At 46.0% G+C, this 27,817-nt stretch overlaps 1 protein-coding gene across 2 annotated transcripts in view; it reads left to right on the forward strand.

Annotated features, from left to right (window-relative positions):
• Nucleotides 1-27,817, forward strand: part of LOC147035430 (disks large-associated protein 1-like) — a 148,189-nt gene that overhangs the window by 41,195 nt on the left and 79,177 nt on the right. Inside the window, exons 1-4 of one of the 2 annotated variants that reach the window (XM_085898185.1) lie at nucleotides 12,204-12,417; nucleotides 12,801-12,967; nucleotides 16,852-18,127; nucleotides 18,361-18,776. In XM_085898185.1, the coding sequence (XP_085754311.1) occupies nucleotides 12,915-12,967; nucleotides 16,852-18,127; nucleotides 18,361-18,776 (1,745 nt within the window). In that variant the 5' untranslated portion in view covers nucleotides 12,204-12,417; nucleotides 12,801-12,914. Of the gene's footprint in view, nucleotides 1-12,030; nucleotides 12,418-12,800; nucleotides 12,968-16,851; nucleotides 18,128-18,360; nucleotides 18,777-27,817 lie in introns of those variants that run through there. The other variant, XM_085898177.1, reaches the window with a different exon arrangement.

Genomic DNA, 27,817 nt, shown 5'->3' on the forward strand with positions numbered 1-27,817 from the left:
CAGACAAGTATTTATGGTACTTAACAAGGATTATCCCTCTCTGAACGTCATTTTAAAGTTCACTGTAAATAGTCACGACTACCAAGTATATGTAAACACTGACACCCTAAAGTGCTTTGGTTGTGGTGCAGTGGGACACATTAAACAGTTTTCCCTCTTCGGAAAACGCAGCTTTCCACGGCCGAACCGAGTAACGGCTCACAGATTAATATTAACGTTTCCCTTTCAACGAACGGACAGGATAAACCGGCTGAACAAGTGGACACGCCCCCTCCCAATGACGGACAGGACGAACTCATTCAACAAGTGGACACGCCCCCTCCCAATGACAGACAGGACAAACTCGTTCAACAAGTGGACACGCCCCCTCCCAATGACGGACAGGACGAACTCGTTCAACAAGTGGACACGCCCCCTCCCAATGACAGACAGGACAAACTCGTTCAACAAGTGGACACGCCCCCTCCCAATGAGCCCAATGGACAGTGTATGTGAGGGGTTCATTACCGTCTCAAAAATAAAAAAAACGTAAATCCCTTGCACCACGTGTGTCACCTTCTGGTAAAAGGCAAATCAGTGAAAATGTAATTACTGGAATCCCATGTAATAACAGATTTGCCTTTCTGGAAGAAGAAAGTAATCCAGAAACGTCCGCTTGTTCAAACGTTATCAATGAAACAATCGTATCGAACTTGCCAATCCCAATGAGTGTTTCCAACCCCACAGAGAGCGTCCTCTCGCACAAGAACGTTCCTTATGTAGACTGATCCCATCTCCAACAGTCACAGGAGGAAGAGAAACTTTTACAGTCTCTCTCTTCCAAAGCAATAAATGAAACAACTTAGAACATTGAGGAAATGAGAGAGGATAGTTTAAATCCTCCAATGGAGAGTGACACTCACGACCCGAGCACCGTGGCCGTGTCACGGACAAGCTTGGAGTCCACTCCCTTCCATTCCGAAGAATCCCCAGACGTAACTCTGATACATAAGGGGCCGAAGAAGATTGTTTCATTGAAACCGAGCAATCATGTGATACTCACAATGAAACTGAAACACCAATGGATTCCCCATGTGAGGAATCTGATGGTGAAAGTCAAGATGACTCCTCTCAGATTCTAAAGGCTGAAAACAGACCTTCGGATGATGAACTTCGGGACTTCTTGAGGGATTCTTATCGTAAGAGAAATATTGAACTGAAAGATCATTTCCCTGATCTTCCGGTGTTAATTACGAAATTGAAAGAAATTGTACGTAACCCTGTCACCCCAAACTTCACTGAGGCTCAGAAGCACAGGTTAAAAAAATGATCCAGAAAGCTCGACAGGAGCTTCTTAAGTGAGGTCCTCATGGTGTGTTTCTCTTATTTATTTATTTTTCTTCTTTCCCTTTAGAAGCACATGAATGTTAATTTCAGAAGTCTGAACATTAATGGTGGTGCTCGTTTAGAACGCAAAGTTCAGGTAAAAGATCTGACTCGGCGTTTGCACCTGGACGTCTTGTTATTGCAAGAGACGCATCGAGATCTGACTGTCCAAGCCCAATGGAGAAGGCTCATGAAGGGTCAGTGGTTCTTCAGTGATATCAATTCCTTCACTGCCAGGATTGCTTTCTTTGTCTCTCCTTCATTAACACTCTGGCAAGTTCATTATAATGAAATAATTCCTGGATGTCTGGCTTGTCTTCACTTCATTGCCATCAATCAAATCTTTATTTTTGTAAACATTTATGTCCCCAATGAGAATAAGGAAGAAGTTATACTTTTCAGCAAACTGGAGGCCTTTCGAAGCACAATTGACTTGAACTGTTGTTTTATATTGAGTGGTGACTTCAACACTACCCTTGACCCTGCTTAACACAGAAACGGTGTAGAGCCGCATCCAAAATATTCCAAAACTTTGGAAAAAATTATAAAAACTGTGGGACTCATGGATGTTTGGCGTATCCAACACCCCAGACAATGTTAGTTCACTTGGTTAAGATGTGTGTCCCAGAGGTACACTCCAGCTCGGTTCGACAGAATTTATGTCAATGCTGCAATACTTGATAAGATATTGTTACGGTTGTGTAAATTGACAGAACACCATACAGGTCCTTTAGATCAGTTATGTCGATAAGTCTGTGTTCAGATAGATTTCCCCACCGATGTTTTAACGGACAATTATTCGTGTGCAGGGCTGTGAATCTTCAGTTAGCCGTTTTTCTTTTGCTATCTTTATTTTGGACCAACCGCTTCACAACAACCACCTCCACCACCAACATCGCTCTCATCAACCATCTCCACAACGACCACCACGCCATCCCCTCACCACCTATGCCACAACAAACATCGCCTCACCTTCATCTTCACGAACGCCGCCATCTTATTACCGGCAACAGCGTCCTGAATGAACAACATCTCTGCCACAAGACGCGGGGACTCCTTCGTTGGGGCGAGGGTCGATGATTTCACCAACGTCCACTCTCTCCGAGCTTCCCGACAATTGGGATCAAAAGATAAAAAGGGGCAGAGCCAGCGGGGGGTCAGAGGTGAGAGATCGGAGATCAAAACCTCGCCTCACGGACCCAATATTAGGGCACGCAGAGGCGCCAAGCGCGCAGAGTTGTGTGGAGTCGCGTTGGGAGCTGGATCAGTCTGGAGTCTGGAGTCTGCAGTCGGTCAGGAGCTGGAGAGAGCGGAGGAGACTGGAGCTAGGAGCGTAGCCTGCCGTGCCGTGCCGAACAGTGGGTCGCTGGAGAAAGGCCGGAGAGGAGTCGCCAACTCGAGGCATAACGGTCCGAGGTGATCGGGCCACGGGACAGTCCAAACGACGCTGAGGAACGGGCGGGCTCTTAAGAGAGCATCAACTCTGAAAGAGCAATGGCCCGTTCGTTCCTCTGAGGCGTTGTCGTGCGGCCCGGTCGATCGGGCCGAGTGGACGAGGCCTGGGCCGAGCCGCGGTCACACCAGCTGCCGTGTGGACGGGACGTCGAGGAGCGCCCAGCGAGTCGCCAAGAAGGCGACAGGTAACCAGCGCGGTCTCTCGGAGCTTTTGGGGTCTCCACAGCTCCGTGACTTATAAAGACCCACGAGGTCCAGTTCTGCCCCCTTGCCTTTTCTGGGGTTTTTCTTTGCATGAATGACGTTGAGCCAAGTCCGTTAAATCGAACTGTTTAGTGCATGTGTGTACATAATAAATAGACAGTTGTAGTTAGTTGTCTTGTTCGTGTTTTGTCCCATCCGTGCATTGGTTGCATACATGACTGCATGATTGCATACGTGTATTGGTTGCATATATGACTGCATGACCGCTTACGAGTGTGAAATAAATGTCATGGTTTAAATGTTCACCCATTCGTTGCGTCCTTTCCATCATTGAACTACCATAATTGAGTTCGGAATATATCTGGCTTTTTAATAACCGATAAAAGAATCGGGTCCAACGGGGCTTCACGATCATACCCCGCTCGGTTTTCACAAAACGGAGCAAGCTGCTTAAGCGGCTCGTTTCCAAGCAGGCCCCGTTGAGGGACAGTCTCTCGGTAGTCTGCCCTCGTGATTAATTACGTAAATCGACCATTCGGCGATCGGACCCTGTAGCGTGCGGGTAGAGTATTGACAAGGATGTGGTGTGATTAAAGATACACCCGCAGCTGGATTTCGGCGTTAATCCGAAAGCTGTGACTCGGTTTGTCCGTTCGGTGGGCGAGAGCGGCCGCCATTGGCTCGAAGCGGTCACCCGCACGCCGACGGGCGGGAAGCCACAACGATATTAAAATCTGATATCATGCCTTCTCTTTTCTCTGATCACCTGATGACAACATTCTCCTTTCAGCTTGTTCTGCAGCAAAATGGCAGTCCATATTGGAAGTTTAACCTCATGTTAATTGAGAATGTTACTTTTTGTGAAGCCTTTGGGGTGTTTTGGAATAACCTCATCGAACGAAAGAATAGTTTAAGTAACCCTAGATTATGGTGGGACTATGCAAAGGCACAGATTGCTGTCTTTTGCCAACAGTTTAATCACTTCTCATCTTTTAGTGCAAAAAAGGAAAGTATTGTACGAGAAAACGAAATATTGAAATTACAATCCGATGCAAACAACCCCAGTACAACAAATAACCATCTGCTTCTGGAAAAAAGGCCCTTTCAAATGATCTTGTTGACTATCAAGTGAAAGGTGCAATGATCCGATAACGGATGGATCAGATTTTAATTTGGACTCGCCAACAAAATGTTTCTTTCATTTTGATAAAAAGACCAGCTTTTGGAGGTCTTTACTAGTTCTTTACAATATGGGGAACTGCCAATGAGCTGTCGTATAGCAGTAAATACTTTATTACCGAAAAAAGGGGACCCTCAGCTTATTGGCAACTGGTGCCCAATCTCTATTTTCACTTCTGACTATAAAATATTTTCCAAAGCTTTCACTCGACGTATCTCCCCCTCCTAGAGTCTTTCATTCAAAGTGATCAGTCATATTGTATCCCGAACAGACAGATACATGATCACATATTCCTTATAAGAGATCTTTGGGACGTGTGTGAAGCTAAAAATGATAATCTTGGTTTGATTGTGCTTGAGCCAGAGAAAGCTTTTGACCGTGTTAGTCATGCATATCTTTTCAAGGTTCTCGAGTGTTTTGGACTTGGTCCCAGGTTTACCTCCCTTATAAAACTTTTTTTATCATGGCATTTCCTCAGTGCTCAGAGTAAACTCTGAACTGACTTCACTTGTAAAGGTTGGAAGGGGTATCCGTCAAGGATGTCCTTTATCTGGCATTTTGTACTCTCTAACTATCGAGCCTCTCCGAATCAAAGTGCGCAGCTTCTTAACTGGATACACAAATCTGCAAGTAGAACCTGTGAAAGTTTCTGCCTATGCTGATGATATTTGTGCCATTGTACGCACAAGCAAGGAGATCAAGAAACTGGTGGACTGTTTGAACTATTTTGGTTTAGTTTCTTCAGCTGCAACAAACTGGAACAAGTGCCAGGCACCGTGCATTGTCCCATGCCAGCTGCCCATGCCTGTTCTTCCGGAACGCCTCACCTGGTCTTACAACGGAATGAAGTACCTTGGCGTTTTCATCGGTGACGCAGAAACACAAGCAAATAATTGGCAGGGTCTCGCTGAAGCTCTCAAACAAGAACTGCTGAAATGGAAGGCTTACTGACTCGGCTCTCTTATCGAGGCCGAGTCCTGGTCATCAATAACTTAGCAGCATCTCTATTGTGGCACAGGATCAAAGCCATACCACCTCCTGATCATTTTTTGCTGAACATACAGAAAATCTTAACAATTTTTTTCTGGAGTGGAAATCACTGGCTTCGTCCACAGATCCTGAATCTTCCATTGGAGGAAGGTGGACAGGGTCTTGTGGACATTGTGTGCAGGGCAATGGCCTTCGGCGTCGCCTCAATCTGGCGGCTTCTCTACGGTCTGTCGGACTTAGTCTGGAGGTCCGCCGCCCTTCTCATCCTTCGTCAAGCTGGTATGCTTGACTTTTCATCAGGATTATTTTTAATGAATGTGAAATGTATTGATTTGTCCTTGGTTCCACCTTTTTAGGTCATCTCTTCGAGCATGACCTAATAATATGGGTGTAGATGTCCTTCGATCCGTCCGTCCGTCCATTGCGAAAATGACGATTTTCAAATTCTATCTCCTCCGCCATTTCTCAAGCGATCTTGAATTTGCTTGTGGCATATGAATCTGTGGAACAATATTTAAATTTGGTCGGGCCGGATTTTCGATATTCACTTTCGTTTTCATGTCACGTGACTTCAAAGTTGGCAAAAAATGTTAAAATGACGATTTTCAAAATCTATCTCCTACATTTCTCAAGCGATCTTGAATTTGATTGTAGCATATGAATCTATGGGACAATATCTAAATTTGGTCAGGCCGGATTTTCGATTTTCGCTTTCGTTTTCGTGTCACGTGACTTCAAAGTTTGTAAAAACTGCCCTACCTTCAGGAGGCTATATATTTTCTCGCAGAGATGACCCTCACTCCCGCACGGGGGTAATTTTTTCAAAATCTCTACGACATTATTTGATGAATAGATCAACTGAAGTAAACTGACCCTCAAGGGGAGTCCAGTTGGAATGATAGATGCCGAACAATTGAAATTCGTCTTTTTATCAGGTTGGTTGGAACCAGTGTTTGTGTTGGTCTGTCGTGATGAAAAGCTTTCGATTTTGTGTGTCGAAGAGATCTTGTGTTTTGCAGTGAACTCGTCAGATTTTTTTTATTTTTTTTGAAACTGGAACAAAATTCAAACCTTTGTTCGAAAATGTTTTTTTTTTTCAACTTGAAAGAGGGGTAGATTGTCAGGAATGATTGCAACTATATTACGGAATACATGTGGTCGTCCATTCAACATTGGAGGAACTGTTAAGCTGCTTAATTTTGCGAGTCTTGTCGCTTATTGGCCAAAAGATCGTCGGGGAGTTTCAAGTTCTGTTCATGGATCTTGTGCCGTACAGAATGAACTGTAACAGCTGGCCAGTTATTTTCAAGATCAGACCGGTGGTGGAAAATATCAAGGTCAAGTTTAAAAAAAAAAAAATTGACACTCATCACCTCAACTGTGGATCTTATCATGTGATCACAGACACACGATTTACATCGAAAAAATAACGTCAGGAAGAGTGAGTGAAGGTTGATGGGTGGGAGGATGAATGAAAACCTGGTGGGATTACTTTGAACTCAGCAGTGACTGAGAAAGTTTATACGACTGAGAAACATGGTGTTTGTAAAGATACTGATTGTAAGACAAAAGGATAGATTTCTGATGCTGAGAGAAAAGGGATATAGGTAACAAACTATTTCCTAGTGGAACTGATTCATGAGCTTTTTGAGATCTGGAATTTTGAGTTGCGGGGAGTCACAGTCGGAGATTGGGGGAATGAACACATTATATGAGAGTTGTACCTCGGATTCCAGAAAAAAAATTATATCTTGATACATTAATGGGCGTGGAGGGGGTGGGAGGCCTGACATCACAATTAAGGTATAGACCTCCTTTTGTGTTTGCATAGTTTAGAGCATTTTTCTACTTTGTAATAATGATCTGTCATCCTGTTTGGTTGCGCACTGCTGGAGAACAGTCTTGTGACCTGAAGTGTCTCGGACAGAGTATGGTGTACTGTTTCTTTGTTCTTTCTATCGAACTGGGTGGGAGTGGAGCGACGGAGAGGGTGGGGGGGATCATTATCCACACTGCCGCACGCTCTTCCAACCCCCCCCCACCCCACCACCCTCCTCTTGATGGCTGGGATCTCCTCATCGCCATCTCCTCATCGGCACCCCCCCTCCCCCACACCCCGTTCCGCACCACCCTTTGTCAACACCAGCATGCACAGCCCACACTGGACTCAACACTGGATCGTGCCTGCTGAAGTCTACACCTGCCCTTTTATTTCTTGTTTAAATCTGGTATTTTGGGGCCAGCGCTGGAGTTAGGTTTTATAGTTTTCTTGCATTATAAGTACGTGTGCTCCCTATTCATTTGTATTTTGAGTGGCTGGTTTGTTCCATTTATTTATGTTGCTTTGTCTTCCACCCCAGTATTCATTTCCTTTCATAATAAACCATTATTTGGAAGAAATGTTTTTCTGCCTTCTGCCTTCTGCCTTCTGCCTTCCTTCACAAACATCTGCCATTTTCGGTTTTATTTGAGCGCTCCTTTGGGGGAATAACACAATTCTTACAATCTATGAAACGGAGTGTGAATTCGAAGATCGTTTGGGTCATTTGTGGATGTCTTTTTACCTCCGGCTCAGAGGGTCTGCGTGAGTTGGACCCTGATGCAACAACTGAGTCAGGAGTAAGATATTGGACCTCTGCTCAAATCCCATTCTGACTTGACAACTGGTGTCAGGATTGGGATTGGCCCAAGTTTCCCAGGAAAAATTACAAAATTTAAGTGCAAAACGCATGGTTTGGCTGTGGCAAAATTTAAAAGAAATATTTTTCAAATTTGGGTGTGCTTAAGAAATGAACAAGATGGTGGACATCCATAAAGTGGCAGAGAACCGAAACATGATCAGAGGCGTGACCGAGAGTGGGGGGGGGGGGGGGGTGGCTAGCAGCGAAGAGGCTAGGATAAGAACCTCCCTCACTCCTGCCGTCCCACTGCTCTATTATTTTTGTTGCACTCAATGAAGTTACACACTTGTGCACATTCCGTAATCTTTTCTTCACTCAATATAATTGTCCAAACAGTCGAAAAAGTTAATTTACTGCTTGGCAATTTCACATTTTCTTGTGTAAATTTGGAGGAGGTAGCAGAGCCTTGCCAAAAGTAAATATGCCGAGAAGAATCAAGAGTTTCTTAAAATTTTCAGATTTCACTCCATATTTCAAAACTTAGTCTACGATCTCTGGTCCTAAAATCCGAAGACAGATTTCGATTATATACTTTAATTGGAGTATGAGAAGCCACCGTGGAGAATCACATCATCATGCATAAAATAGCTTCATGCTCCTAATTTGAAAACTATAGCACCACAAAAGTGATGTGTACAGTGATTCATAGGTATGAAGATCAGGCGTTTGATGATACGAGTGAGGAAAGTGAAAAAATAAATTCTGAGTGCTTTATTGTACAGAAACCGTTGTGATTTGTTCCAAGGCAAGGCATTTTTGAGCAGGCCAAAACAAAATGGCAGCTTAAGACCCCTGCGAGGTGACAGTGGGCTGACCAAGATGGTGTGCCACCATCTTGGTAAGGCTTGTTATGGTTTTTTATGATGAGCACCCTGTTAATTGTTTTCAAAAGGGGTGTTCAAATTTACCCAAATAACCAGTTTTTATTCTTCCATTAGTGGGCATGCAACTGATGTTGACCATGTAACCTTTGTTTGACAGCGTCACAGGGCTGAGGCCTCTACATTGGAGGTGACACTTTAGTGTAGGACTTTAGATCCATTGGAGATTGGGGGAGTGCTCGTCACACTCCACATATTTCGATTCATCAGCCAATCGCATCACGTGCCTTCTGTTTGAATGGTTTGCATTAACAGGAATAATCGTCTGGGTGGCAGAAGGATGGTTGTTGTTTGTGGATTATGCGGTTTTACCGTGTGAGACATAATCAAAGCTCTTTATAACCACTCACAAATTCACTTGCATGGTGGTGGCTGAACTGTTGGGGTGGCTGGCTTAAGATCTGAGGGTCTTGAGCTCAAGCCCCTCATGCTGTTAAATTAACAGCAGGCAGGTTGACTAAGCCTGTCATCTTTCCAAGGTTGATGAAATGAGTACCAGTGTGCTGGTAACAGGTGCATTACATCAGTAGCACAGCCGCACCCTGAGAAAAATGATGCAGCCAAGCAGCCAGAGGCTGCAACCAAATAAGAAAATATAAAAACCCATTTATTCACTCGCTGATATAAATGTTTAAGGTCGCGTTGACTAATGTCGGACGTCCCGCCGAGGGTCTTTGATTCTCGTGATTAACCAAACGATGGATGGATTTACGTTCATAATTTTCATATGGCGTTCATAATTTTCACTGTTCAATAACCATTTGCTCTCCCCCAAAGATCACTCAAATCTAAACCAAATTTAGCGGTTGTTCCGAATGCTCGTGAAGGCAGAAGATGGGAAAAATATTGCGGAGGATGAGGATAGACAAGACACTATAAATAAATGGAACAGATCTGGTGGTTGAGACAAATGAATAAGGGAAGAAGGGAACACAACTTGAAATACAAGAAAACTACACCTTGATGATAGCACCAAAATATTGATTCACAGAGCAAAGGGATGGAAACATGGGTGTGGATTTGAGGCAGGCCCACTGATCTTGGTGCCACCACAATCTGTGGTCATGCAGGCTGGTGAAGGATATGGTCGTGTAGGCTGTTGAAAAGATGGTGATGCAATGTGATGGACGGGAGATCGCATCTGCGATCTCTCACCTGTCCGTCCATGGAAAGAGATAAAGCAGAGACAGCGTCTGATGTTCCCTTGAAGGTCAACCCTCTCACGTGTATGCTCATACGTGGCTTTTATAACATTCGGGCCTGCCTTTCAGCATGGCAGATCCCTCTCTTTGGCTGCCTACTGATAGTGGGTGGCGCTACCTTTCAGGCTGTCCCACCCCTCCCCAGGGATCCACAACTCAATTATCCAACCTAACCTGCAGCCGTTAGCCAAACAGCCTATGTTGTTTCCATTCTAAATGTCGCACTATCTCCCTTTGTTATCAAATCCTCCACCTGGTCTTGCTTGTACAGAAGGCCCACACAATGCAACCTTACCCGCAACTTCCTGATAATTTCCAAGCACAACCTCCTCGGTGCATGTTTTACAATGCAACTTGCGAGTACCTCTGACAGATCCCTCTTACGAACATAAATAAAATCTACTTGAGCACACAGACCAAACTATTCTTTGCACATTGTATTTATGGATCCCCACCCCCCACCCCCGCCACATAACAGTACTTTCTCGGTATTCTCTCTCTCTCTCTCTCTCTCTCTCTCTCTCTCTCTCTCTCTCTCTCTCTCTCTCTCTCTCTCTCGGTTCTCTCTCTCTCTCTCTCGTTGCATCGTTGGTTTGGACGTGGCTATGCCGCTGATGCAGTGTCCCCATTACCAGTACACTGGTGCTCATTTTGCCGACCTCGGAAGGATGACAGACTGAGTTAACCTCCTGGTGTATTTTAATTCAGCGGCCAACGCTGCTTGAACTCAGGACCCAAGGATCCCAAGCCGCCACCCTAACCACTAAGCCAACACCAGGCTTTCTAGGTATGCTAGAAAGCTGAAATGTGGCATACTGATGCAACTCGAAGCCAGTATCCCAGGAAAATTCACAAAACTGTCGGAAAATATCCGCAACAAAAATATGCGTAGATAAAAATTGGCTGGTGCAGCCTCGCTCTACTAATGGCAGGGTCACATGAACCAAGACATTGAGACGTCACGTAATCTTGCATTGGCACGATCACTCCCTGAGGGAGGTAGTGTTTCTCAGTTTTATGGCTTTATGATTAGAAAAGCGCCTGTGAGTTTTTGCCGTTTACGGACGATGTGCAATGAGTGGTCGGAAGTGGTTTATCCTTTTCAGATGGTGTCCTGTGTATATTTTAAGGCACGGCATGCTTACATATAAAGTCAGACCTCTGTGTCAGGCACCTTGGTTATAACAAACATTCAGAACATATTTTCATCATTGCATATTTCCCTTTATTCACGGTCCACAGCATGGGAAATTAGCCCGGAAAAAAAAGAAAGGTCGCTTTGTCCCGGCAAATTCAAATTGGATGCAAGGCCATACGTTTTAAAATCCTCCAATAACTTGATGAAATGAATTGTGCAAAATATCAGGAGAAACAATTTACGTACATGATTTTATTCTTCCCTGCGTTTTTGCATTGCTCTGGCTCTGAAGTTCGCCACACCACGCACTATGCCGCTGAGGAAGAGGTGTGTGTTGGTGTCCAGTTGGAGTGTAACCTTTGCCTCTAAAATGTAAACATTATATTTGTGAAAATGCCAAAATATTATAAAAAGTTTTAAAAAAAAATGTTTTGGGGTCATGTGGGTGTACATCTGCCTGGGTCAAGTATGTCCCACGATCCTTTGTTCGGGCTGTATCCTCTTTTTTCATGGCTGAGCGTCAAGTAAGGATGCAGCACTTTTATCTTTTTTAAAGCTGCAAGAATATGACAATCACTTTTTTTTCCACTATGGATTTTAAGTTCCTGATCCACCCCTTTATTCTTATCTTTGACTTATCTTATTTTTGATATCCCCTGCCACCCCATCCCCCTCCCCCCCTTACACACACACACACACACACACACACACACACACACACACACACACACACACACACACACACACACACACACACACACACACACACACACACACACACACTAATGTCCCATTCCTCCCATGAAAAGCTGTAATGGGGGCCTTTAAAAATAAGCTTTCAAGAACCTTTTATTCTCTTCTGCTGACAATTTCCAATTTCCAATTTGTTTATTACTGTTGTAAATCAAGTTGTCATATTGTTTGGGATCTGCAGCTGGAGACAAACAGTGGTGAGAACTGGTGGAGAGGACAAACCTGGACTTGCCAAGCTGAGCAGCGGTGTTTCATTGGAGCTGATGAACGGCCTGGCAGCTGGGCGCACACAGCCACATTGGGGAGCGTCGGTAACGTATCCGACACTTGTTTCCGACGTCACGCTCCACAGCTCGGGGATGGGCGAGGAGAATCGACGGGCCTATATATTCGGCCCTCCTCATCCTCTACTTGAGCAGGCCCCTCCTGTCGGTTCCATTGCCCCTCGTGGTTCGCTGCCCAACGAGTGCATTCCTGGCTCGATGCATGGCTACAATCTTCCCACCACCACCTCAACGATTCCTTTATCGCTTGCTGATCATCTCAATTCGAGCAGCACTTTTCCCAGGTTATGAACTGCTCATGATCACTTTCCTTTTATTTTGTGCACAGTGTTTCACCCTCATCTATTTTCTTACATGCAGAACCATGTACTGTATGCTTTCCTCAACCTGTATGGATGTTTATCGACCAATATTCAGAACACTTGTCTTAGATACAGGACAACTTAGCTTCACTTCACATCCATTGTCATTCCATGCTTATTATAAACAGAAATACTCGTGTCATCTGTTGGTGCCAATTCTTGTCGAACTTATACCTCCCTCCACATGTAATAACCGAAGCCAGATCGAACTTGTAATGTTCTTATTATTTTACTTGTTTAGAGCACAAAATGTCTCCTCAAATTAGTCTGGGCTATAACCACCCATCTTCACCTACCTCTTCCAGGTGCGGAACTTCATCTCACACTCATCCTCATCTCACCCTCCATGGTGCTGAACCACCCATCATATCCTCACCCTATGCAGGTGCAGAGACACCCATCCTTATCACTCTGTCCTCATGTCCAGAACCACCCATCCACAATTCTCAAGTAGTGGTGGAATGATCTGGAGGTACGTTATTTTTGATGGCGGTAACGTCACTGAGCGAAATACCGGTATATGAAAAGACGTTTTGACCCAGCATGCGTGTGCCTCATTCTGATGATCCATATTAAGCACTGAGCGAGGGAGGTAATAATTGTCAGTATTATTACAGGTGCATGTGAGTGGTGGGACGTACCTGATATAATCACAGGTGTGAGGGATAGAGTTTATCGGTTTAACTGAGGTAAGGTTAATGTTATTTTGTAATGTGTTGTAACTTCAATGATTGCATTGCCTCTGCTTCTGGATACCTGAGTTATGGTCATGGGTTCCTGATGAAACCTGGTGGTAGAAAATGCTTGTGCTGTGTTTGTGTGGTGTCTGCTTGGAATGCAGAGTAGCTGCTAAGGAAGGTATTAAATATGTAGTGAGTGATCAACGGGGAAGGTGAAGAATGGTGGTTAAAAAAAAATTACATTCAGATTATTGACACTAATTTAATTACCATGCAGATGATCAGCTTGGAACTTTCCATCATCATGGTTTCAACCCTTCAATCTCAAATCTTCTATCTATCCACAACTTTGTGTCTGGAAGTCATCCAATCAGGGAGACTGAGAAATATAGGGATGTAGTAGCTCAGAGAGAACACTTTCCTCCACCAGGTACTCATCCATCCATCCATCCATCCATCCATCCATCCATCCATCCATCCATTGGGACCATACTCTGTGCAGAGCATTGGTGCTGCCTTTGCAGTCTCCTGGGCTATTGGGCACAATCCTGGACGGGTCACCACTCTGACACAGGACACCAGCAAGCTGGTACTCAATTTTGCCAACCTCGGAAGGATGACAGGCAGAATCAACCCCACCTGGTATTAATTCAACAGCCAAGCGGGATTTCAACTCAGGACCCTTGGATCCCAAGCCCACCACCTTAACCATTAAGCCAACACCAGGCATATTTATATACATGTATCCAATGCTCTCAAAATCATTTTTTCTTCTCTTTTATTTGTTTATTTTTATTTTTACAGAGGACTCCACATTGTGGCACAGGCAGATTGCATCTGCATCATATTCTGCTAATCTGGAATCGATTTGATGTTTGTCAGACAACTGAAAATCTTAGTCTCATCCTGTTGTCAAACGGATTGTCAAACGAACCCACTGATGTATTTGCATGGTCACGTAATGGACGAGGTCATCTCTTGAAAGTATTGGTCTTACCATCAGCCATGACCTCTCTTGGGGCAATCAAATCGCTAATCTGACCTCCAAAGCCAGCGACAAAGCCAAAGCCAACTATAAGGCATCATCTGTCTAAAAGCTCCGTCATTTATTGAAAAGTCATAACTGCTTACAGCCTTTGGCCATTGCTCAATGGAGTACTGCTCTCCACTACGGGCTGGTGTCCCAGCATCACATCTGTCTCTGTCTCTGTTTCTGTCTCCTGGAATATGTAGAATCTGAAGCCTTCAAATTTATTGGAATCTCCCATGATGATGCCGAAGCATAAGGTCTGTTGTTTTCACATTGCAGGTCAGTCGGTGGTGTCTATTTTTCTTTTTAACCTGTTCTTCTCCAGCATCGATCCTTCTGCTCTTTCAGTCCTCCATCCCTCCCCAGCAATTCCAGAATGCACTTGTTCTTCCAGTAAAAATCCAGGATGACTGCACACATTAATTCCTTCATTTATTGCTTCTTCCATCTATGGAACCATCTTCCAGAGGTCATTATGTCCTATTCTTCCTTCCAGGGCTTCAAGCAGACAGTGCATTATCATCTCGTGTCATCCCCATTCCCTATCCATATTTCCTACCTCCATTAAACCCTTTCCTAACACAACCGTCTTACTTTCAGGTTGCTGTTTCCTCCCGTCGTCTCCTCTTTACTTGTTCGTTCATACCTTTGTTTGTTGTGTCCAACTGTTGCCCTGCTGCTCCACTGTACATCTGTTATTAAATTTTTTTACCCTCTATTACCTTGTTCTCCCATAAGTCGAGATTTTGTATCCAACAAAAAGAAAATACAAGCCAGTAGGCGACGAGGGATCCGCTAGGATCGAAGCGCTGGATACGATGCTTTTCATTCTGACCGATCCACCGACGAAGATTGATTGCCAAGACGTATTGGTTCACACACAATTGTTCCTCTGCCTGGCAAGATTTTTCCTAAAATTGCGTATTTTGCCAACTGGCACTCCTCAGAGTGGAGATGGAGGAAAGTGTAAATGACACACAGACAGAAAACCCGATATACTTCTCTCAATGCTCTTGTTTGACCACCTCCTGAGCCACACATTATTTTCATAAGCCACGCCCACTTTCCATAAGCCACGCCCGCTTTCCTACGCCACTCCCACTTATCATCAACCACGTCCACTTTCCCTAAGCTCCGCCCACTTTCCTAAGCCCCTCATAAAAAATGACGGTAAATCGACACCCTATTTTTGAAGGACTACCATTTGAACAATAAAACCTAAATCAAAAATCGGCTCGAGTAAAATTTTCTAAATATCTCAATGTTTAATTCCGAAGTCTCGTTTCTCCACATTCAAAACTGTTGGACAAGTATTGAAAATAGTGAACACGGTTTTTCGGCTGCTGCATAGCAACGGGTGGTTGCTTAGCAACGAAACTCAAACGCCCACACTCCTAGCTCATATGGCACCTGTTCGCCAAGTTTGATCGAAATCGGTTTGCTGGCTTGTGCTGTGGAGCCTCACGTTACACACACACACACACACACACACACACACACACACACACACACACACACACACACACACACACACACACACACACACACACACACACACACACGGAAAACCTGACAATAAGGGATATCTAGCGAATCCAATAAAAGCACTGTCAATGAAGAATCGCACTGAGATACTGCTCCCCTTGTATAGCCAAAACTGGAGTGAGGAGACCTATTCTGGAGTGAGCTGGTTTTACGCACGACCCACGACTACTTTGGCCTTCGGGGAATTTTATATATCCGATATGACCAAGTCGTCATCAGAATTGAACCGCCTACCTTCCAGACTCAGAGACCACTCATACCAGACAAAGAAAAAAATTCCACCAAGTCAGGTTATTTACTTCGGTGAAATGAAATTAAACACTTGCGTTCAAATTGAACATCACCCACTTTAAAAAAGCCACTGCTGGCTGTATCTCCAATCATCACTGGGGCTGAACTCTCGTTTGTAGAGAAGTTTGCAAACTCGTTCAGGAATGTGTTCACTTACCTTTTACAGTTACTTTCTTTTCTCAAAACCAACATTTTCAAATGAGGTTGTGAGTTGAACTCACCGCCCGATCATGCATTATATAAAAACCACCTTTCCTCCTGTTAAGAAGAACAACGTTTGACTCCTTCAAAGATAACTGGTACTCTTCTTCTTATTCGTCTACTTTTGTAATGCCTGTTTTATGGAAGTCAATTTCCCTTTTACTTCCCTCCATTCTTTCCTCTGTACTCTTCCCTTTCCCGCAATTTTATTTTTTCTCAATTCTACCTTTTTTTCTTGCCCTTGCACATCCAATCTGTAGACCTTCTGCAGGAGGTACTGCAAGAGTAGAACCATCTGCTGTCCAGAGGAAGTTGAGATTGTGAACTTGCAATTGGACAGCCAGCTTAACATCCCCTTTTCTTTGAGAAATAGTATATTGCTCTTTATCAATATGAAAGTCTCTAATATGATTTGTTTTCCACAGTAATTAGCCTGTAACTAGACAACTCAGAGGTGAGCACAATATCACTGTGCCTATCCTGTTAGTGTTGGTCCTTAATTTTTCACCATATCTGCTGATGTCCTTGTTTTTCACACAAAAGCATAATAACATCTCTTTAATTCGTTTTTATTGTTCATGCAATAAAAGCTTCTTTCACTTTCTACAGGATGCATCATTACAGTGGCAATGGAGGTGGTGGAACACTCGTGCGGAGTGGTGGTAGCTGTGGAAGCAATGGTCGGGCTGTTGTTGGCCTTCCAACAACAGCTTCTTATTATGATCCACGTGAGGATGGCTCCATGACTCTCGCCCATCCAGGAAGTGTTTCAGGCAGGGCGCATCGCATTCCACCAAGCCTGCTTGACCACTTTGAACGTCAGCTGCCTGGACATGGACGTGATGGCTTCCGCACATTGCAGTACCAGCGGCTCACCCTGGAGCAACGTAGTCATAGTGCTGGGCGTATCCGCCATCTGGTGCACTCGGTCCAGCGCCTCTTCACCAAATCTCATTCTATGGAAATGCCCGGAAAGGGGATTAATGCGGGTCTACGTGGGGGTTTAGATACTCATGGCCGACGACATGGTAAATTTGGCAAAGAGCGAAAAGTTGAGGGTCGGCATTCTCGCAGTGTCTCTGGAGGAAAGGGGGGATCCTCTGGAATGGTACAGGTTGGAACAGGAGGGGGCTGGTGGAACTCTGATAGTAACCTTAACCACCATCATCGCCACCATTCTACTGGGAGTGGAGGTCTTTCTGGGATTGGGGTGACGAGCCCCAGCATTGGTTTGGCAACTGGAATGGGCCTGCCCAGCCAAGCTTCAGCAATGGGAATGGCCAGCTCTTCCGGAGGTCTTGGAAATTCTTCATCTGGTGTGGGAATGACGAGCTCCACCTCTGGCCTTGGGATTTCCACCACATGCTCTGGAATGACACTCGCAGGATCAGCTGGAGGGATGGTCATACCAGCTTCAGGTCCAGGGTATGGTCCTTCTGCACTCACCATGGCACCATCTGGAACCAGAATGGTGATGCCTCCCTCGTCAGGATGCAATCTGGGAATGCCAGTCTCAGAGGGAGGTGTGTCCATGACGGGGACAGCTTTGGGAATGGGCATCATGAGCTCGTCAAGTGGGCTGGGTCAAACGGACTTGCCCTCATCCTACTACATTGATCCCACAACTGGGGCAATGACAGAGTGCGTTCTGAAACCTCAGCTCAGTGCCATGCAGTGTCTTGGCTATGATGACCTGCCACCGTCTATGGGTGTTGGATCACAATCACTCGTTCCAAACATGTCTGGTGAAGTTTTGCCTGATGATAGGATGGTGAAGCATAGTGGATGGCCTACAATGACCATGAACAAGGCTGCAGAAGTCTTCCGCAAATCGTCTCTTGGCTTCGGAAAGCCATCCGAGCATGCAGGCTGTCACCTGCTGCAGGTCAGTCATTACAAAAGTACTTCTTATGAAAGTGGCATCTCTGTTTGATGTTTTGGCAAGTAGTAGTTCTATAATTGGCATGGGATCCACTTGATGACTTGTCTTTATTTAAGATTTGTAAATTTTGTACACCATAGCGGACCTAGTGTTGAGGTGTGCAACAAACTGTTTACTTACTTGTGACCGATGTGGACGAATCGATTCTTATTTGCATAGCTTTTGTACTTTTCCAGATCCCACGAGGTGGCTGGGACTCCGTGGCTGAGGGAGGCTCCGACAATGACATCCCATGCCGGCGGATGCGTAGTGGCAGCTACATCAAGGCTATGGATGAAGAAAGCGAAGGTGACCTCGAGGGGGTACTCCAGCAGACTGACCAGGAGGAAGACGAAGAAGAGGAGGAAGAAGAGGAAGAAGAAGAGGAAGATGAAGATGATGATGAAGAGGATGAAAGGGATGATTTGTATAGTGGGGGTGAGTCACAACTCGAGCCGAGATGGCGGGATTCGTGCCGTGAGGGCTCGGGTTACGGGCGACACTGGCAGGAAACCGACGTCTTGGAAAATATTTCTCCTCAAGGAGCATCGCGTCGGGCAAGTTATCTCAAAGCAACTGGACAGAAATCTTTGAGTGAGAGTACAGGTTACAGGTAAGCTATTTTATAATTACCTCTGCTTTAAACTCTATAATTAATGAAATATAAATTAGGACATGTACTGTTTTGAGTTGAAAATGGTATTTCACTTTGGCCCTGGTGCTGCATTATGTATCCACACTGTGCTTATATCTGGAACCTCTTTTTGTGACATTTGTGGGTGTATGCTCCAGTAACAGCTGCGAGCCTCTTAACCATCGTTTTCACATTTGTATCTCGATAACTAAGCATTTCTTAATTGGCAAGAAATTGAATTATTTTAGCAGTATGCCACTTTATTCACCGATGTATTGTGGGTCTGTGCATGAATCACGTGTTATTGATGGGGAGGTGTCTGATAGAGTTCGTTCTAAAAATGGACGTTCTAGCTCATCTAGCTCACTGGCTACCACAGGGTGAGCACATACTCCACATATTCCATTGCAGGCTCCACATTGGCTCACCCAAAGATCAACGATGATCCCTGAATATCGACTATTTCTCAACCCCTCATTTAATCATCATAAGGACCTCAATTCAGGGGGGGTCTCTTGAAATATACAGCATGTACAGTATATGCAAACGATATACAATGCCTGAAGCTTGGTGTTGGCTTAGTGATTAGGTGGTGGGCTTGGTATCTTAGGGTCCTGAGTTCAAGCCCCATCTGTCGCTGAATTAACACCAGGTGAGGTTGACTCAGCTTGTCATTCTTCCGAAGTCAGTGAAACGAGTACCAGTGAACTGGTCATAGGGGCATTGCATCAGTGGTGCCCACATAGTTGGTAGCAGTGGCGATGCACTGTTGATCAGAGCCAGTTGAAAGCATGAAATTATGTCACCACAATAAGTGGAATAAAAAAAATTAAAATGAATACAATGCCGACACAAAGTCGACACCCCCTTTGAAATTTTTCACTTTTTGTTGCCTTATAGCCTGGAATTAAATTGCATTAAATCAGACTTTTTCCACATTTATTTACACATCATAACCCACAAACACAAGTGAAAAACAAATTTGACAAATTTCAGAAAATTTATTAAAAGTACAAAATTGGAATATCTTGGTTGAATAAAGTGTCCACCCCCCTGAGTTAATAATTGGTGGAATCACCTTTGACAGCAATTACAGCTGTGAGTCTGTTGGGACAGGTCTCTACCAACTCTGCACATGTCGATTGGACGATATTTGCTCATTCTTCTGCACAAAACTGTTCAAGCTCAGTCAAGTTGCATGGGGAGCGTTGATGGGGAGCAATGTTCAAGTCATGCCACAGGTTTTCGTTTGGATTTAGGTCGGGGCTCTGACTGTGTCATTAAGTGACATTAATATTTTTGTTCCTTTGCCACTCCAGAGTAGCTTTACTTGTGTGTGTTGGGTCGTTGTCATCCTGAAATGTGGACTTCCATCCCAAATCGAGCTTTCTTGCAGAGGACAGCTGGTTTTCCTCTCGGATTTTTCTGTATTTTGCTCCATCCATTTTCTCTTCTATCCTGAGAAGTGCCCCAGTCATTGCTGATGAGAAACATCCTCATAACATGATGCTGCCAGGATCATGCTTCACAGTAGGGATGGTGTTCTTTGAGTGATGTGCTGTGTTGGATTTGTGTCGAACATAATGTTTCGCATTTAGGCCAAAAAGTTCCATCTTGGCTTCGTCGGATCACAAAACTTTTTGCCACATGGCTTCAGAATCTCCGGAGTGTTGTTTTTTTTGCACACCTCAAATGGGACTCAATGTGGGCTTTTTTGAGTAATGGCTCCCTTTTTGCCACCTTACCATACAGGCCAGACTTGTGAAGTGCTTGGGATATAGTTGTCACATGCACACAGTGACCAGTCTTTGCCATAAAGGTCTGAAGTTCTTTCAAAGTTGCCATTGGCCTCTTGGGTGGCCTCTCTGATCAGTCTCCTTTCTTAGTCAACCAGTTTGGAGGGATGTCCTGATCTCAGCAGGGGCTTGGTGGTACCACATGCTTTCCACTTCTTAATGATGGCTTGACTGTGCTCCACGATATGTTCAAGACCTTTGAAGTATTTTTATAACTATCCCCTGATCTCGGCCTTTCCACAGCTTTATCCCAGAGGTCTTTTGAAAGCTCCTTGGCACTCATGGTTGAGTCTGCTGTGAAATTGAAGACCCAGCAGAGGAAACCTACAGGAACAACTGATTTTATTCCGAAATCATCACAATCATGACAATTTAATGCAGGTGGAAGCCAATTAACTTGGTGTGTGATTTTGAGGGTGATTGGTGACACATGAGCTAATTTACAATTGCAACGATGAAGGGGGGTGGAAACTCACCCAACCAAGATATTCTTGTTTTTGTATTTTTAAGAAATTTTCTGAAATTTGAAGAATTTGTTTTTCATTTGGAAGTTGTGGGTAATGATGTGGAAATAAAGGTTGAAATAATCTGATTTAATGCAATTTAATTGCAGGCTTCAAGGCAACAAAAGGTGAAAATTTTGAAAGAAGATGAAGACTTTCTATAGGCACTGAATGTACAGTATGTATATATATATATATATATATATATATATATATATATATATATATATATATATATATATATATGTATACATGAATGTGTATATAACTTTATATGTGTGTGTATATTTGGATATATCTATATATATAAAGTTGAAAGTGTGTCTGTCTGTGTGTGTGTTTCTCTGTGACCGATCCACGCGAAAAGTACTGGACTGATCCTCACCAAACTTCACACACTGACAGAACATGTACCTGAGAGTGTCCCGATGTAAAAGAATTGTACTTCCGGTTTCCGAATTATGACGTCATCACCTGATTTCGTAACGTTAATTTTTCAGGTTCAGCCGATTGACATGGGACCAACGGAATTTGCTCGAGAATGAGAAATTAATACTACAGTCAATTGAAGACAATGACTTCCGACTTCCCGGTTTCCGAATTATGACTTGTGCATTCGACACACTTGCAAAAATGACCGTATGTATATTATACCGTATAATGATATAATTATCATCCGTAAGTCATATTTTATTAACATTTTCTTTGTTCATTATTGTTATAACCATGGTTATAAAAATCATTTTTATTGTTACTGTATAACGTTTTTATGTCACTTTGGCCTGGATTCGGGATCAGCGATCAAATAATGTAAATCACGATTAAAAATTATTTTTTGATGATGCGGGAGTTATCTTTATTAAAATCAGTAGAGGAAATATACACCATGTCTGATATTTGGGTCTTTCATGTCTCCGACGATGCCTTTATCTCCAGGGACGCATCATTCCCCATGCCAAAAACCGGAAGCAAAAGGGTCGTAGCTGACAACACGGATTCCAAATTACAAGGGTATTGTGTTGTTGTTGTTGTTGTTTACTATTCTCTCATGTGCACGCGTTGAGTATGAAGCTTACTACGTTCGCTAGTAAATGCTGTGCGGTGTATAAATACGATTGGGTTTAATTTCTATGTTGCGAATATTAATCGCTTTGCGGTGTATAAACACGATCGGGTTTGATTTCTCTGTTGCGATTATTAAACGCTGTGCAGTGTATAAACATGATCGGGTTTGATTTCTATGTTGCGAATATTAAACGCTGTGCGGTGTATAAACACGATCGGGTTTGATTTCTATGTTGCGAATATTAAACGCTGTGTGGTGTATAACGACGATCGGGTTTGATTTCTATGTTGTGAATATTGTATCCACACTATTAAAAGTGTGTGTGTGTGTGTGTGTGTGTGTGTGTGTGTGTGTGTGTGTGTGTGTGTGTGTGTGTGTGTGTGTGTCAGCCTCTACAATTTTAGAATTAACTGTGACATATACTCCTTCAGAGCTGCCGTCATCCACGGGATTCCTGTGCGGAGCACGGGTATCCCTGCTAGTATATTTATAAAATGTATATATGTATATGTCGATGTGTGTATATATATGTATATGTGTGTGTGTGTGTGTGTGTGTGTGTGTGTGTGTGTGTGTATATATATATATATATATATGTATATGTATATGTATATGTATATGTATATATATATATATATATATATATATATATATATGTATATATGTCTATTTCTGCATGTGTATATATATATATATATATTTATATATTGTTGCGAATTCACGCCCGCCGGCGTGCGATCGGCCACGTGACTCCAATCGCGGCACGTCGCCCACCGGACGGACAATTCTGTCGTGACCCTCTCGGACTAACGCCGGGAGCTAGTCACGGGTGGGCCTTTCGGCCTCACCACGATCGTGCCAATTGGCCACCCGCGTGCGATAGGGTTGTTCGCCAAACTCGACCGACCTAAGCACCCACGCGGATGGTAGACCGGGCGATCGCACCTCGCCGCAGGTCGACTCCGGACACGGGCCGCTTAAGCGGTCCGTTCCGTGCTATCGGGATAACCGAGCGGTGTTATCGTCGGCCTCGACGGTTCCCATTAATTAATTATCGGGCGTATTAAGCCCACTACAAACCCTTTACGTGAAGCAAGATGGAGATTCAACCGAAGGAAAGGACGCAGCGAAACGGGGAACAATTCAACATAATGCACTTTATTTACACGACACACGAAGAGCACACATATATCAATTTAAAACAAAAACAACAATGCAAAGCTATGACCGAATACGCGAACACACGGCAACACTTATACAGTTTTACTTTACAAGACACGGCGTCACAAGATCGATACAAAAACAAAAAAGGCCACCCTCAAAGACAAGGGGGAAGACGGGGCCCGTGGGCCTTTATGGCGTGGGACTTGGCAGACCGAAAGAGTCCCACGAGACCGTTGCAGGTTACCTGCACCCTCGCGGTGCGATGGTGGGCGAGCTCTCTCCGGCGCTCCTTGTACGAACGCGCAGGTCCGCGCATCACAGCTGGCAGAGCGGCACCTCCAGTCCGCGTCCCTCCGCGACGTCCAGACTCCCCACCGACTGCAAGCTCCAACGAGCGGTTCGCTCTACGGACCGCTTCTCCAAGACCCAGACGGGAGAAGACCATGAACCGCCGACTGATACTGACACTCTCACTGACCGCCCTGACCTGACCTCCTCTGGTGTCACTCTCTTCGTAAGCGGCGCCTCCGTGCGCCCTTTTATTTCCCCGGCACCCCGCCCCTCCCTTCGCGGAACGCTGGGGGGGGGGGGGAACGTTCCACTAGAGAAATCGGGGTGGGAGTTGAGCGTCAACCGTCATTCTTGTTTACCAGAGAAATCGGGGTGGGAGTTGTTGTTGTTCCCCTTTTGTGTTCGTGGAGATGTTGACGGTTGCTGGCGGAGTGGTGAGGATGGCGTGGTTGTTGAGAGGCAGGTGTGGTTGTTTTGTTGTGAAGCGGCGTTGTGGTTGGTGGTTGTTGTGTGATGGTGGTTGAGACGTGGTTGGTTCAAAATAAAGATAGAACAGAAAAACGCCTATCTCAAAGCGTCACAGCCCGAATGAATCACATTTATTCCCTCTAAACAACGGGTTTGGGGCTAACTACACATGTACTTAAGAGATACCTCACCTACGGGACCCCGAATGGTGGTTTGCGAATTTCCTCAACCGCAACACTACCCCCTCCCCTTTTTACAGACTCGTCCCGAGTCGTCAAATTTTCGTGTGCCATCATGTGTAGTTCTCCCCTAGTACGTTTTACCTTCGGATCCCTGAGTGCAACATTCATGGTATTTGTGTCCCCAAAATAAATAACCTGAGGGCTGAGTAACTAACTAAACAAACCCACTCACACGGACGACTTAAATAAAATTGCCGGCGCTAGACAGACATGCCGGGGGCGCACTCATATTTACAGTACATCTTAACTTACAAATTTTACACTAAACCATGGCCCAGGATCAATGGACTCTGCAGGCAGAAAAAGTCAAAAGAAAACCGGTGCACGGGCCGCCACTGCAGGCCCGTGTTGCAGCTGCCAACAGGACAGTTCTTGCAGCTTGCAAACTGTTGCTTTCTGATCCTGGCGCACATGTCAATGAACAAGGGGGGCAAAGCAAAATTGAATGGGGGCAAACTGATGATGTGGGCAGTGGGCATGGCATGGCAAAGGTGGACAGGCATACAAAGCCGGCAGAACAGGGCCGCTGCAGGCAAACACAGCCGGCAGACGAACTGGCCGGCACAGGCCTTGCAGCAAAACAGCTGCAGACGAAGTTGGCCAGCCTCTCGCCGTTCAGTGGAGGCTGGTGGATGGAGTGCGATGGTGCTGGCCACTCGGAAGGCGGGCTCGGACCTACCCTACGGTCTCCCTCCCAACCTATCACCTTTGCCTGTCACTGTCCATACCCACCCCCTTAATTTGTCAAACCCAATTTAGCCCCAATTAATTTTTTTGGTTTTATTTGCTTTTTATTCCTCACGATAAATCGTCCCCGAAGCCCCTTTATCGTCCTTGTCCGGCTAACCTATCTCGTCACCTCGCCTACTCCCAACCCCTACGTTCCCTTCCTGGAGGGGAATGAGGGAATGCTAGCGTCCTGTGTCGAGGCCCAACGAAGCCTCAGGATGGCCTCCCCAGACTTCAGCGATCTATAACACAAAGTGGGTCCAGCGGCCCACAACGGAAGCGAGGGGATGGATGGTGCGGAGGGGTACACTTCCTAATCTACTCTAACCATTCATCTTTAAACTACCCCAGGGCTTTCAACAAGCGCCTCTCGCTTAAACTATTGGTTCTAACAACCCAGATTCCCGTCGCCTGTGTTGGTGTCCTCACAATTTCGGGCCTCGCCCCCCCCCCCAATTTTCTCTCCGTGCCCTCACACGGTCTCATGGCTGGGACGCGTGGCTCCCTTGGCAGGCAAGACCCTCTGCTGAATCTCCAGCTATGGCACCCCCAGGCACTACACTGCCTCCGAGCCTACCACCTCCCTAAACACCGGGGAGTGCCCTCCATGGCGACTTCCCTGAAACGCTCACGTGGCAGGCTGGCTTCCCGGGCCCCTTTCCGAAGGTCACCCGTGCCCACAACACTGCCCACTCGGCTAATGGCGCCCCGGGCCCCAGCACCATGCGGGCGCACCCGTGCCCACTACGCTATCCCGGCCCCCCATGGGCCCTTGGCCTACTACGGCCGACTAGCCTGGTGCCCGGGGTACCCACTCAGCGATACTCACTTTTCGCAGCCACGCTCCCAGCCCGTCAACAGGGCTCCTGCACCCCTCCAAACGGGTTTCGAGCCTACTCTCCCACCAACAGCAAAACGACTTCCATTTTGTCAATTTAACTAACCCAGCTAACTCACTTTACACTGACCCTGGGGTCCCTTGGGCGGGAATCACTCCTCCCCCCAATCACTCATCGCACCATGCATTCCACATTCGCTCCATTCACACAGACCCGCTGGCCTCACTCACTCACCAAGCATATGCTTCCACTTCACAACCTTTCAACACACACATCGCTGAATCCTGCCATTCCTGCTCACGAAATCCCCTAACTAGCTCGTGCTCCCACGTCGTCCCTTACACGAGTAGCACATCCTTTTAACACTACGTAGCTAAGCTACGTCCCCACTAAACATCCAAAGTCAGTCACTGTCCCCAAATCATCAAAAATCACTTTCCCAACCTAAATCTCACTAAAACCCCTCTAACTAATCCATTCCACGGGCCCCATGAGGACTTACCCCTGCCCCATGGAGCCGGTCTCACTAAGCTAACCCTTCCCCCTAACTCGTGCCATCCTGTGCCCAGGCCAAGGGGTCTTCCACCCCTTGCCCAGGGAATCCTGTTCACCCGAAAGCGAGGCTTGCGTTTTTTTTTCCACATGCGCAGCACCAGCGCGGCAACTCGCAACCTGCGCACCAGCGCTGCAATTCACAGCCACGCACCTTTGGCATGACGTCATGGCAGCTGTTCGCGTCCCTCGTCCCTCTTGGACGGTACCATCCGGCAGGGATTCACCCTCCTGCCGGATTCCAACCACACACGCAGCCATGACGTCACCCGGCGCATAAAAAAAAACACAAGCCTCACGTCTCGAGGGGTTCCCCACGCGAACACATGTGCTCTGCCCGTTGGAGCTTAACACACCCGTTCGCGTGGAGAACGCGTCCGGTCCAAATCCGTTTACCTGCCTAAACTTTGTCCGTCGCGGGATCGGCAACATTCACCGTGCTCGTTTCCGGACCGGGCTTCACTCCTGCAAGCGAGCACATGGCGGCCTCGTGCGTTTCACGGCCCGAACCTCGCGCTCGCTGCTGCGTGAACCCGGCTCGGTTTCCAATCCAACTACAGCCGCCACTCGGCTTTTGTCCCTCTGTCGCCGTTGTCGTCGCCATTCCACCCACGCACACCTGCGTGTCACGACACTCACTCTCCACTCCATTACACTCACCCCGGGAGACGGGGCTGCATGTTCGCATATGCCCACCGTCTTCTCCCTTTCATACCGCTCTCTTACACACAGCAACCTTACACACACGGTCTTCCTTGCACTCGGCCGCTCACTCGCACTCCGTGCCTTACTCACACATCGTGCCTCACTCACACACGCGGGGGCACTCACCCGCGGTGTTTCACTCACACACGGCGCGCTGGGAAGCACGCATCTCGGCACACTTGCCACCACACCACTCACACACAGGATCGCTTCCAAACACGGGGGCGCACTCACACCTTGCACCACACCCACAGGGACAACCATACTGGGGATTTGTGCCACGTCAAGGGTTTCCGGGGCCTCTACACCCCCCAAGCCCGGCGTGCACCTGTCCACAGCACTCCTCCCCTCGACCTTGCAAAGCACGACCGAACCCACCTGGTCGTGACTCACTTCAAGGGGGCATACTCCCTCCCCTCATTCCTGGAGGAGGCTATCCAACTGCTCGCACCGGGTCCCTACACGTTCTGCGAGCTCCCCCTCATCGCCCTCCACGAACGACGTGTGTGTGTGTGTGTGTGCGTCTCTAACCCCGTCCAATTCATCCTCTATCTCCCGTGTCTCTATACATTTTATTCTTTCCGTCGTCACCTCGTGTCTCGTCTCACGTTTCGGTCTCCGTTACCCCGATTAGTTTTTCCCCTTGCGTCACAGTCACAGTTTCC

Source organism: Eptatretus burgeri, chromosome 1 (assembly GCF_056783735.1).
Source record: "Eptatretus burgeri isolate ZD-2024b chromosome 1, Ebu_testis_v1, whole genome shotgun sequence".
NCBI lineage: Eukaryota > Metazoa > Chordata > Myxini > Myxiniformes > Myxinidae > Eptatretus > Eptatretus burgeri.